The sequence below is a fragment of the Carcharodon carcharias genome, chromosome 8 (assembly GCF_017639515.1).
Source record: "Carcharodon carcharias isolate sCarCar2 chromosome 8, sCarCar2.pri, whole genome shotgun sequence".
In the NCBI taxonomy this organism is placed as follows: domain Eukaryota; kingdom Metazoa; phylum Chordata; class Chondrichthyes; order Lamniformes; family Lamnidae; genus Carcharodon; species Carcharodon carcharias.
In genome coordinates, this window is record NC_054474.1 from 48,450,595 (window position 1) to 48,464,524 (window position 13,930).

Below are 13,930 nucleotides of genomic sequence, written 5' to 3' on the forward strand. Positions count from 1 at the left end.
AGGTCATGGAAGAAATGCAGAATAACATTGCGTTGGAGGAATTTACAAAAGCAGCGGCAATCAGATGATGATTGCAGCTCCACAGAAGATCCGCACCATTAAATTTAAGGGCATTTTCATAATGCAACAGTGTATCGTGTGTACTATTTAATCCTCAGTCCCCTACATGAGACAGGAAGGAACTACCAAGCATTTACAAGGAAGCTATACATTTAAGCTATTATATTCAGCTTAGCCTTAAATCTCTAAAGAAGCTACACTATTTCAAGAGTAGGCTCATTACAAAATGCTCAGTTACTTTGTGGCTTGTACTCCACATTTAATCTATCGAAACAACACAACTTCAAATCAAACTTTTAAAAAAGCAGTTAAAATAATTACAAGAAAAAAGAACAAGTGAGATTCATACTTATTGTTCTACTAGATCACCCAAATTATGCAGACAAAAGGTTACTAATCTAAATAATACCTTAATATCCTCTGGCCAGTCTTCCTCTGCTCGTTTCTCTTTAAGTCTTTTTAGGATCGTTTCTAATGTTGCTTCCTTAGATGGCTTTTTCTCCTTCTCAAATGTTTCTTTTGATACATCTCTTTGCTCATGTTCCAAACAGGAACCAAAGCTCTTTGGAAGAGTATTGCTGCGTGGCCTTATTACAGGTAGAATTTCCAAGTCATTTTCTGAAGTTTTATATTTTGCTTCTGTTACGAAAGTACAAACAAAAACTCAAGTAGTTACTGTTTATATATATGTAGCCATTATTCAAATCACATCAAGTTCCAATTTATAGTGGCTGTTGTATCACCTTGAATGCAGTGCATTAAGAATCTTGTACTTTGAATATTAACTATTACAAACTTTAATCATGCAACCTTTGCTGTGGATGAGAGTTAGCAATCCAGTTGGGCTCGTAAAGTTTTTTTTTCTTAAATCATAAGTTTAACTGGTTTCGCTGTAGATGTGACCATGTTGATTTTATAAAACTTCATGCTTTGAACAATAAATACAGCTGTATGTAATGTGGCTCTCATCAAAAATGGGATAAAAGTTAGTTTTTAAAAATGTCTTCTTTTACAGGATGTGGGCATTGCTGGCTAGGCCTGCATTTATTCCCCATTCCTAAGACAGTGGTGAGCTGCATTCTTGAACCACTGCAGTTCATGTGGTATAGGGACACTCAGTGCTGTTGAGGAAGGGAGTTTCAGGATTTTGACCCAGCAACAGTGAAGTAGCGGCAATATAGTTCCAAATCAGGATGGTGTGTGGCTTGGAGGGGAAGTTGCAGGTGGTGTTCCCACGCATCTGCTGCCCTTGTCCTTCTAGGTAATAGAGGTCATGAGTTTGAAAGATGCTTCTGAAGGAGCCTTGGCGAGATGCCGCAGTACATTGTGTAGATGGTACACACTGCTGCATCAGTGGTGGAGGGAGTGAATGTTTGTGGATGAAGTGCCAATCAAGCAGGCTGCTTTGTCCTGGGTTGTGTTGAGCTTCTTGATTGTTGTTGGAGCTGCACTCATCCAGGCAAGTGGAGAGTATTCGTTCACACTCCTGACTTGTACCTTGTAGATAGTGCACAAGCTTTGGGGAATTGGGGAGATGAGTTACTTGCTGCAGAATTCCCAGCCTCTGGCCTGCTCTTATAGCCACAGTATTTATATGGCTGGACCAGTTTAGTTTCTGGTCAATAGTAAACCTCAGAATGTTGATAGTGCAGGATTCAGAGGTGGTAATGCCACTGAATGTCAAGGGGAGATGGTTGGAATCTCTCTTGTAGGAGATGGTCATTGCTGCATAAGGGCACATGCTGCTTCAGTATCAGAGGAGTCACGAATGTTGCTGAACATTGTGCAATCAGCGAACATGCCCACTTCTGACCTTATGATGGTGGGAAGTTCACTGATGAAGTAGTTGAAGATGCTCCAGCCTAGGACACTGCCCTGAGGAACGCTTGTGGTGATGTCCTGGGACTGAGATGATTCACCATCAACAACCACAACTATCCTGCTTTGTGCTGGATATGACTCCAACCAGTGGAGCAGTTTCCCCCTTATTCCTTATTAAACTGGCTCCTGTTTTACTAAGCCTCCTTGCTGCCACACTCGGTCAAATGCTGCCTTGATGTCAAGGACAGTCACTCTCATCTCTTGAGTTCAGCTCTTTTGCCCCTATTTGACCCACAGCTGCTATGAGTAGCCCTTGTGGAACCTAAACTTAACTTCAGTGGGCAGGTAATTGCTGAGTAAGTGCCGTTTTATAGCGCCGTCAATGACACCTTCCAACACCTTGCTGACGACCGAGAGCAGACTGATGGGGCAATAATTTGCCAGGTTTGTTTGTCCTGCTTTTTGTGGACAAGACAAAACTGGGCAGTTTTCCGCATGGCCAGAACAACAGCATGTTGTAGCTGTACTGGAACAGCTTGACCGGGTGTTCGGCTAGTACTAGAGCACAAGTCTTCAGTACTATTGCTGAAATGTTATCAGGTTCCACAGAGTTTGCAGCATCCAATGCCTTCAGCCATTTCTTGATATCACGTGGAAAAAATTGAATTGGTTGAAGACTGGAGACCACAGGAGGCCGAGATGGATCATCCACTCAGCACTCCTGGCTGAAGATGGCTGCAAATGCCTCAACCTTGTCTTTTGCACTGATATGCTGTGCTTCCCACATCATTGAAGATGAGGATATTTGTGGAGCCTCCATTTCCATTTAGTTATTTAATTGTCCACCACCATGCACAACTGGATATGGTAGGAATGTAGAGCCTGGATTTGATCCGTTGATCGTGCGTTCAATTAGTTCTGTCTATTGCATAACAAAAACAGAATTACCTGGAAAAACTCAGCAGGTCTGGCAGCATCGGCGGAGAAGAAAAGAGTTGACGTTTCGAGTCCTCATGACCCTTCGACAGAACTGGCGGAGAAGAGTTGACGTTTCGAGTCCTCATGACCCTTCGACAGACCTCAGTGTTTTTGTTTTTATCTCTGTCTATTGCATGCTGCTTCTGCTGTTTGGCACGCAAGTAGTCCTGTGTTGTAGCTTCACCAGGTTGATACCTCATTTTTAGGTATGCCTGGTGCTGCTCCTGGTATGCCTTCCTACATTCTTCACTAAACCCAAGGTTGATCTCCTAGCTTGATGGTAGATTGGGAAATATGCCAGGTAATGAAGTTTCAGATTGTGTTTGTATACACTGTGGTACTGATGGCGTGCAGCGCCTCATGGACGCCCAGTTTTGAGTTGCTAGATCTGTTCAAAATCTGTCCCATTTAGAATGGTGGTTTGCCACACAACACGATGGAATATATCCTCAATATGAAGATGGGATTTTGCTTCCACAAGTAAGGTGGATATATCTTGTTTCTTGATATCATGTGGAGTGAGTCAAATTGGTTGAAGCTTGGCATTTTTGATGCTGGAGACCTCAGGAGGCCGAGATGGATCATCCACTCAGCACTTCTGGCTGAAGATTGTTGCAAATGCTTTTACACTGATGTGCTGGGCTCCCCCATTGAGGATGGGGATATTTGTGGAGCCACGTCCTCCAGTATGTTGTTTAATCGTTCAACACCAATCACGACTGGATATGGTAGGACTGCAGAACTTAGATCTGATCCGTTGGCTGTGGAATCATTTAGCTCTATCACTTTCTACTTATGTTGTTTGGCACACAAGTAGTTCTGTGTAGTCACTTCACCAGGCTGACACCTCATTTTTAAGTATGTCTGGTGCCACTCATGGCATGCCCTTCTACACTCTTGATTGAACCAGGGCTGATCCCCTGGCTTGGTGTTAATGGTAGAGTGGGGGATATGCCAGGCCATGAGGCTACAGATTGTGGTTCAGTACAATTCTCATGCTGCCGATGGCCCACAGCACCTCATGGTTGTCCAGTCGAGTTGCTAAATTTGTTCAAAATCGATCCCATTTAACAGTGTGGTATTGCCACACAAAAGGATGGAGGATATCTCAATGTGAGGACCGGACTTCAACTCCACAAGTAAGGTGGATAATACATTAAATCTGCAAGTCTTAAATAGAAAGACAGTTGCCAGGGAGAGGAATGGAGCTTGTGGCATAGACTAAAGGCAATGGTTTTCCAAAATTTAGTTGGAGGAAATTTCTGGATGTCAGACAAGCAGTGTGACAATTTGAGAGAAAGTGGAGGGGTCGAGAGAGGTGTTGGTGAGGTAAAGCTGTATGTTGTCAGCATTTTGTTTCTTTATTCTTTCATGGGATGTGGGCTTCACTGGCAAGGATAGCATTTGCTGCCCATCCCTAAATGCCCAAACAGATTGGCATGCTCGGCCATTTCAGAGAGCAGTTAAAATTCAACCACATTGCTCTGGGTCTAGAGTCACATGTAGGCCAGACTAGGTAAGGATGGCAGATTTCCTTCCCTCAAGAAAATGAGTGAACCAGGTGTGTTTTTACAACAATGGTCACCATTACAGAAACCATCTTCCAATCCCAGATTTTATTAATCGAATTTAAATTCCACCAGCTGCTGTGGTGGGATTTGAGCTCCTGTACCCAGAGCATTAGCCTGGGCTTCTGGATTAATAGTCCAGTGACATTACCATCTCCCCTTTGCTATACATGGAATGCCAAGGGGCAGCATCTACTTGAAAAATACTAGTAGTCCAACAATAGATAATTGCTGGGATTATGGTTATAGCTGTATATTAGCTTTCTTGACCATGGAGAAGCCCTTATTATTTAAATTTAAATTTTTTTAAGCAAAGCTGTGGAAGAGGGAGGAATTGAAGTCTTGCACACTTCACTCCTGCACCTCTTTTATCCCTTAACTGTCAAGTGTTCATTCCTTCTCCCTCTTACCTTAAAGATTTATGCTTCCACACCAGTCCCTCCTACTGCACCTTCCTCAACTTGTGCTTTCCTACCACATTTTATATTTTCTACCCTGAATGTTTCTCCCTCGCTCCAAAATATTACTAGGCTCAAGAATCCCTTCTGGTCCCACAACACAGAGTAACCATTGCCCAAATAATGTCAAAACCTAGGGCTTTTTCCATTATTCCTAAACCCATGAATCATTTCTCCATGCCACACCCACAATGTCCCTCTAATGCTATTCACCTGACCAAGATTTCAGCATCCACCCCCTGGTCTCCCTGTATATTCTAACCTTTAAGGAAAGTAGGAGATTAATAATATAAGTAAAGGATATAATCATTAAGGCCACTTATGATGGGTTTTCACAGAAAGAGAGCTTTTAAGTTGGTTCCCCAAAGTCCCACTATAGAACATTATGCAATAAAAATGGCATCAGGGGTCACTGGTTATAATGAATCAGTGACCCTGATAATATATTGTGCATTATATGGCATAATGATTGTATAGTAAAACAGCAGATCCTCTGACTCACCATTGGCAATACCATGGTAGACATTAGTTATATAAAACTTATGTTGCTTGACATATCTGTCACATACTGAATGCCACACATTAGATGCAAAGCAGGAGACGCCCATTAATGAGGTACCTGAAATTTACAATCTTCCATTCTGAAAATTCCTTCTTCCCTACAATTGCTTGTATCCCTCACCACCCATATTTCCCTACCCCATTCTAACACAACTTCATTCTGTACCCTCCCTTTTAAAACAACTAATATCACTCTTCAAAATACTTAGCCTTAATCTCTATGCCCCAGCTAGCTACTGCTCCATGTCTTACCTCCTTTTTATCCCAAACTCTTGGAAGTGTTGCTGCCTCTCAATTCCACACCCATCTTTCCAACAAGAAAATTTGCTTAATTTCCAGTTTTGGGTGTATCAAAATATCCTCCAGCTAAAATTCTGTATTCATGCCACCAATTTCACCCCTCTTCTGGCAATTTCTGGGGCTGACCCAATCTTCGTAATCTCAGTGTCCTATATGCTATATCACAAGCTTCATCTGCTTCTATCTCCATAAAAGAGCCAGTCTCCGCCTCTCCATCAGTATAAATGCTGCTGAAACTGCCATTCACGTTTCTGTTATCTCCAAGTGCAACAATTCTAATGTGGTTCCAACCAGCTTTTCATTCACCACACTGTGTTTCACTTCATCAAAAACAAGGTGGCGAAGCGCACCAAGGTGGGGATTGTGGGGAAATATGGAACCCGTTATGGAGCCTCACTCCATAAGATGGTGAAAAATATTGAGGTCAGCCAATATGTCAAATACACCTACTCCTCCTGTGGGAAAACAAAGTTGAAGCCGAGGGCAGTTGGTATTTGGCATTGTGGATCTTGCATGACAACAGTGGCCGGAGGAGCTTGGGTCCACAACACCATCTCCACCGTTACAGTAAAGTCTGCAATTCGCCGTCTGTGAGAGCGGAAGGATCAGTGAGCACTGGCGGTAGAGTGTGACACCTTCCAGAAGCTTATGTGCCCTTAAACTTGTTAATAAAATGTTAAATGAAAAGGGAAAAAAAAAACCTCTGCTGCCCGTATCCATACAGGCGAACATACGAATTAGGAGTAGGAGGCCATTCGATCGTTCAAGCTTGCTCCGCCATTCAATGAGATCATGGCTGATCTGATCATATCCTCAACTCCACATTCCTGCCTACTCCTTGTAACCTTAGCTTCTTAACCAACAAGGTAGTCAATCTACCTCTGCCTTAAAAATATTCATTGACCCTGCATCCACTGCTTTCTGAGGGAACAGGGCTCCAAAATCTCACGACCCTGAGAAAAATTCCTCCTCATCTCAGTCTTAACTGGGATACCCCTTATTTTTAATCTATGTCCCCTAGTTCTGGTCTCTCTCACAAGGGGAAACATCCTTTCAGGATCCACCCTGTCCAGTCTCCTCAGGATCTTGTGTTTCAATAAGATCACCTTTCATTCTTCTGAGCTCCAAAGGGTAAAGGCGTGGTCTGCCCAGTCCTCACGCCCCCATCCCAGGTATCAATCAAGTCAACTTTTTCAGAACTGCTTCTAAAGCATTTATTTCTTTTCTTAAATAAGGAGACCAAAACTGTACACAGTACTCCAGCTGTGGTCTCACCAATGCCCAGTGCAACTGTAGCAAAACATTCCTACTTATATATTCCATTTGTCTTGCAATAAATGACAACATTCTACTGGCCTCCCAAATCTTGCTGTACTACACACTAACTTTTTGCAATGCATGTATCAGGACACCCAGATTCCTCTGTACCCAAGTTCAGCAATCTCTCTCCATTTAAATAATCACTGCTTTTCAATTTTTACTGCCAAAGTGGACAAGTTCACATTTTCCCATATTATACTTCATCTGCTAAATTTTTGCCCACTCACTTAACCTACTTAAATCCCTTTGCAGGCTCCTTATATCCTCTTCACAACTTACTTTCCTACCTACCTTTGTATCATTGGCAAATTTAGCAACCATACATTCAGTTCCTTCATCCAAGTAATTGGAAAGTCGAGGCCCCAGCACTGATCCCTATGGCACTCCACTCATCTCATCTTGCCAACCAGAAAATGACCTAATTATGCCTAATTTCTCTCATTTCCTGTCAGCTAACCAATCCTCAATGCATGCTAATATGTTATCCCCTACATCATGCACTTTTATTTTGCATAGTAACCTTTGATGTGGCACCTTGTCAAATGCCTCCTGGAAATCTAAGTACTGCATATCCACATTGCTTGCTAATGTTGCTTTTCGTTTAAAATAAAAATGCTTACAAGATATAGTGTTAAGTTAATAGCACTTGTTCTTTTTCTTTTGCCAGTAAAAGTTTTTTTCCTTTAAAACCTGAAATCTTGTGCTGGCTTTTCAGTTAATACCTGGGAATTCAAATTTCTTCTTAAAAGTTACCAGTCTTTACTAAGGTCTGAACAGCAGATCCATTAATAGAAAAAGTATGGCTACACCTGACAGCAGAGTGTCTTAAAACTACTGGGGTTTGTCTTAGCATTACATGAACTATAAACAACACTGGTTAGATGAGTGAGTGGAAGTGCTCAGACCAATCAGCTGTGTTTTATATTTCAGAGACTTAAAAAAGGCATAGCCTTTATAGCAAAATATTTGAACAACACTTATGGAAAGGAATGAGCCAGAAGAGCTATGTGTCATTTTGTTGTAGTGAAATCAAAAGAGGCTCCAATCATTAAATCTGACAACTTATGTATTGTGTTATGTGCTTGTGACTATAAAAAAAATTGTCAAACACATTTTCATGAAAATGGTCTGCCTTTCAAATTTCCAGCTTGCAGTTTTCAACTTCACATCTATAATGGAGATATTAACTCGCAAAGTTACAAGTACATACAACAAACATGATTCATTGCAAACTTAGAAAAAAATAGGTTGTTACCTTTTAACTGCTTGCGTAATCTGACCAGTTCATTCATCCACTTTAAAACCTTTGGGTTTGCCACTTTGTCACTGTGGGATGGCTAAAAGAAACATGTTTTAACATTAAATGCAGCATCAACACAAAAATCATGACATGTCACTTTGGAAATTATGACTGTTGTAACTTAAAGTAGTTAATTGGTTATTTTGACTTTTATGATTGTTATCAAAACTTATTTAAATAGTATCGCACTACATTGACAAACTTCCCTTTTCTACGAAAGTAAATGAGAAAAGGATATAATTCATCTAAAAAGCTAGATCTCCTGTGGCATTGGTCACACAAAAACATCAATATTACAATATCTTAAATTGACTTTTCAGATTATTTTTGATTTTGCTCAATTTTTTTATGTTTTATTTAAATACTTAATGCGTATAATACAATTAGTTTTTTTTAAATGTCAGCCTTGGCTCAGTAGCAGCATTCTCATCTGAAACAGAATTCAGTTCAAGATCCATTTATAGACTTGACTACATAATCTAGGCTGTCACTTCAACTTAGTCCCATCAGACGTGCTGCTTTTCAGACAAGGATTGCACCACAGGCCCGATTTTTCTGATGTGGGTGAAAAAAGTAAAGGAGCTTTCTCTCAGTATCTTGGCCAACATTTGGACCTCATAACACAACTAAAACAAATTATCTGGTCATTCTCTCAATGCTGTTTGTGGAACCTTATCCCCAAATCAGCCTGCCACGTTTTTCTGCATTATAACAGTTATTAAACTATAAAAAGTAGTTAATTACCCAATGCAATATGAGATCTGCTTTTATAAGCTATTTTGGTTAATTCCACATCTAATTTTAAAAGACTTGGTTTATTTCCAATTGTTGTGTCACTGACTTTTTGTTGTACAACACTGCTACATATACTTTTACATAAAAAACAACTTGTAGGTCCAAAACTTTTCAGAGGTGTTATCAAAAAAAAAATGGTGAGCCTTGGGGGAGCAGGGGAAGCATGTTGATGGGAAGTGGGGGGGGAAGATGATAAAAAGATTAGCCAAAGTCAAGAGCAGAGGGGCATGAAGGTGTTTTGGAAGTTAATTCCAAACACGGGGCCTAGGTGGTTGAAAGATGTCTTTTAAATCAATGGTGGGATGAATTTTACTCAAAACCCTTCATTCAACTCTGAATATATGATGCAAACTTCCAAGACTTCAAGATACATTTAAGATATAGTCATCCTCTTGACCAGCTTTCTGTGCCATCCTAACTCAGTCCTTTCCTCTTTCCTTTTGGTTTCTCCAAATATCAAGAGCCTCAAAAAAATGAGATCTCACAGAGGAACAGAATTCTCCACATGTTCCATCCCTCCCCAACATCAGCTCAGACATTGGCACAACGCATGGGTTAGAACAAGGTAGAGTCGTCTGCTCACTCCAAGCACGAGTGGCAGCAGTAGGTGCTCATGATGCATAGTTTGAGAGAGCTCGTTGATGAGCTACTTTCCCAACTCAGCTGATGAGGATATAGATGAGGATTATAGGGGCCAGCCATGAAAAGAAAACTGCAGACCTCACACTAGCAGTTGCACTAGGTATTGGAAGGCCTGCTCAAGAGTTTCAGCACTGTGGCTGAGACTGGAATATGGAGGAGTCCACTTCAAGTCTGCAAGCCATCTCAAAGGCATTAGCTCTCTGCAGTGTACAATGAAGTGTGCAACCACTGTGGCAAATATCTAGCTCATGATTCATGTGTTTTAGAATATAACTTTCAGTTTTTGAAATTAAAGTTTTAACTGCAGAGAAATGGGGGCATCTCGTTAAGAAACTGATAAACAACCCTGATGTAAATGCAATTCAAACAAGCTTGGAATTTATTACACATAAAGGGTTGGAGCATGTGGGACTTAAGAGCTCAACAGTTAGAAAGGTAAGATCATAAACAGCAGGAAGCTTGCTCTTAGCTTCGTAATGATGCCAGTAGTTCTGGGAAGCACTGTCCCATCTTTGTTAGAAAGATAGGTTACTCATGTGATTTCCCAGAACTAAGGAAAGCCTTGGAATTAAAAAGTAGCTATTTTGCATTGCTACATGGGAACACGCCATGTGTGTCACAGTGCCATGGAGATGGATGGAGCTTAGTGAAATTTTTGTTTTGAGCTCATCTTTGTGAATTCAGTTAGTGGATAGTCAGCAGGCAAGACTGGTTGGCGTCTGGAAAGCAGCTAAGTGACTATGTCAACTTTGGGTTTTATGTAGCTTGTAGCTCCTTAGATTCAGAGATAAAGCCAGACCTGAAGTAGAGTAAATGTTAGACCTATCATCCATGTTGCAGCCTATGATGGGGAACTAGTATTCAGTATAAGACAATGCTGTAAGGGGGAAAACGGCTGGAAGATGAAGTTGAAGGAAGAAATCTACAGTAATCCTTTCATTGAAAGGCAGTTAATCTAGCTGCAGTTGGAGTTCTTGAAGTCATCAGTTTGCAGTTTGAAACCACAGGAACGGGCTATTGGAAATCAAGGATGTTTTCTGATGTTTTAAGCCACTGCGCACGAGTCACAGGGAGGCCCATGCTTGAGCTGCGGAATCCAGAGTTGTGAGATTTTAAAGGAAAGTTGGAGGATCAGTTCGACAAAATCTAGTGGAAGGAACCCCTTTAAATTTTGTTCCTTGGAGAACAGCTGAAACACTGAAGAGAAACCAGAATGAATTCCAGAGAGCTGAGATATACCTCTTGTGGTGGTCCTATGAAAAGTGAATGAAGCTTCAAGATTTCATGAGATAAGGGAATTCTTGGGGCGAAGAAAAAAGTTTATAACATAAGTCTTTAGAAGCCATATTGTTAGGTTAGTGGTGCTTGCTTTGTTTAAATTCTCTTTATAAACACAATAAAGTTATTTTTTGTTAAAAACATGAAACCTTGTGGTGTAGTTCGCCAGTTAATTGCTGAGTGTTTGGATTTCTTCTTTAAATGTTAGTGGACCCTAACAGCTTTTTAACATCACCTAATGCAAAATATTGCTGGTACTTTTCTAACCCTCGTATTTGTGTATGCCAAATTTATATTGTCTCTTGTAATTTCCACACGCAACTTTGCTAAAGCTATTCAAGTTCTCCAGCCTTCCATTCACTACAGCTTCATCTAACTTAAGGCTTATGTGCATCAGCCTTCTCCACTCCAACATCTGTAACACAGCCTTTGCCTGTCTTGCACCTATACTCTCAAATTTCCTCAAATTCTTTACTGCCTCTCTACTTTTCCATCCTCTGCACTTAAGCGCTTCCTGAAACTCATTTCTGACCAAGCCTCCAGTCATCGTTCATTAATCCCCATATGGATTTTTCTGCTCTTCCTCTATGAAACACTTAAAGACACTTTTCAACGTTAAAGCCAACATGTAGTGCAAATTATTCTTGGGGATATGTTGATCATTAGGATAGTGCTTCCAAAATGGTGTCATCCTGTAACTGCATCATCCCAGGGTACCTTTGTCAGGGGAATAAAGAAGAGGCAGACTTTCATTCATATAGCACCTTTCAGGACCTTGGGATATCCCAAAGCACTTGGTAGCCAATTAAGTATATTGAAGTGTAGTCCACTGTTGGATCATAGGAAATGCACAGTTTGCACAGAGCAAGCTCTGACAAACAGCATCTTATGATAGCTAGGTAATCTGGGTTTCTTTTTATGGAAGTTGACTGAAGGATAAATATTGGCCAGGACACCTGTCCCATAATTACTGCAAGGCAAGTTTACATAGGCAGCGCCCATTATAACTGTAAACATAGCAACCCAGGATTCAACTGGATATACCTTTCCTACAGGTTAGGGGCATAACCAACCACATCTATGAACTCTGAGGTATTTCCACTCATTTTATGAGAGTGGTGAGCTTTGTTTCTCCCAAGAATTCCAACAAACTGAAGAATGAATTCTTAACACCACACTTCCAACAACTTTGGTATTTAAAGTATAACACCTCTTTTTCCATTATGAACTTCTCAGATAGATAAACAACATCCGGATTTTTAAACATTTAGGAAACAAAATTAATACTGCATACGACGAAATTTCTTTTGCTTTGTGAAGCCTTGAACAGTATTTTATTTCTCTTCCAAGCTATTACAATTAGCCAGAAGTCTTCCCCACCACTTTTCCCCACATGGCACCACTAAAGTTTTATCAATTGCAAAAAGCAATGTAGTTGGACATGTAGTGGGCTACATGAAAGCTCTGGGATTCACTAGAATCTCTCAACAATCTTTCAAGGATGGGTGTATGCTTTCAACTGTCACTAAAAAGAAACACATCATGTATTTCTCATTACTGTGTGCCAATAAAAATTAGCAGGAAATTCTGCATAACCCAAGGCAGCCAGCACATTCACTCAAAATTAATTTTGTTGTTACATTTGCAGTAAAGGCTAAACATGCAATATATTTAAAGCAATGAATAAGTGAAATCTGCCAGCAATTATACCTTGAATTACAGTGTTTACCTTCAGTGGCAACCAATTATGCCAACTAATACACAAAAGGTTTTCATGGAATACATACTTTCAAATAGCTTACCTTATAGTTCCTCTCCTTTTCAAACTGTTCTTCGAATAACTTTATTTTCTTTTTGATGTTCTGAACTTTTTTAGTCAGTTGCAGTTGAGCCTGCTCTTCCTTTTCATCATCTTTGGAATCAAATGATGATCTTCGTGGTCTTGAAATACAATTACAACAATTAACAAGGAAAGAAAATGAAACTTTGCAAAACTAGAAAGACAGCATTTTCTAAAATCTCTCACTGGGTGGCTTATAAAGGAGTTTGTCTTTAAAATGATAGGAGAAAAATTGTAAATTGCTGCTAAAAAAAAGTTAATAACATGGTTTACGAAACATTTTCTAATGCACCACACTTACTAAGCACCATGTTAAAAAAAGACAGGACTAGCAATTTTAACAGTTGAACCAATCAGACTAGGTTATTCAAAAGCGAGCTTTCATACTGGATGGCAACAGGGATAGTACAATTGGCCTCAATGCACCAGGAGCTAAGGAGATGAAATTGACTTGACACTGATTTCTATTCAGTTGAAGTGCATGTATAGATAAGAATGTGTAAATGAGGACCCCACAATTAAACAACCCATCAAAACTTACTGTCATGGTTCTCACATAAGTTAGTTACTGAGAAAAAAAATGAGTACTATCATTCATGAAACCTTAACCCATATCTCTGCTTAAGACGTGGTCAATGCCAACAATTCAGGTGAATCAGCAATGGGGCCACTACAAATGGACTCAATGGGCTGGATTTTCCCAGTTGCGTTGCAATCCCGACATCAGCCTCAATTTCAGGTTGGGAACCTGGAGGTGGCCATGGTGGATGTCAGGTCATTATCTTTTCAAAGGCAACTAATTAAGCAACCACCTCCTGGAGCCCCATCGAATTAAGGACAATGGGCAGACCTTGGAAGTGGCAGCACTCCACCAGAGATGGACACTGCTGAGGCAGGCAGGAGACTGTGATGGAGTCATGCAAAATGGAGACACTTTCGGCAGTAATAGTAAAAATTAAGAACAACATGATTACAGCTATCAGGCCATCATTGTGTAGGACCAACCCCT

The 13,930-nt window shown here is 40.5% G+C and overlaps 1 protein-coding gene and 1 pseudogene across 2 annotated transcripts in view; one reads left to right on the forward strand and one right to left on the reverse strand.

Annotated features, from left to right (window-relative positions):
• LOC121281281 (protein FAM13B-like) overlaps positions 1-13,930 on the reverse strand; it is a 170,610-nt gene that overhangs the window by 35,499 nt on the left and 121,181 nt on the right. For both annotated transcript variants that reach the window (XM_041194146.1, XM_041194144.1), the window contains 3 exons: positions 12,884-13,022; positions 8,322-8,403; positions 470-699 (listed from right to left, as the gene is read on the reverse strand). In XM_041194146.1, coding sequence (XP_041050080.1) covers positions 470-699; positions 8,322-8,403; positions 12,884-13,022 — 451 coding nt within the window. The remainder of the gene's footprint in view (positions 1-469; positions 700-8,321; positions 8,404-12,883; positions 13,023-13,930) is intronic.
• On the forward strand, positions 3,516-6,358 carry LOC121280959 (annotated as a pseudogene).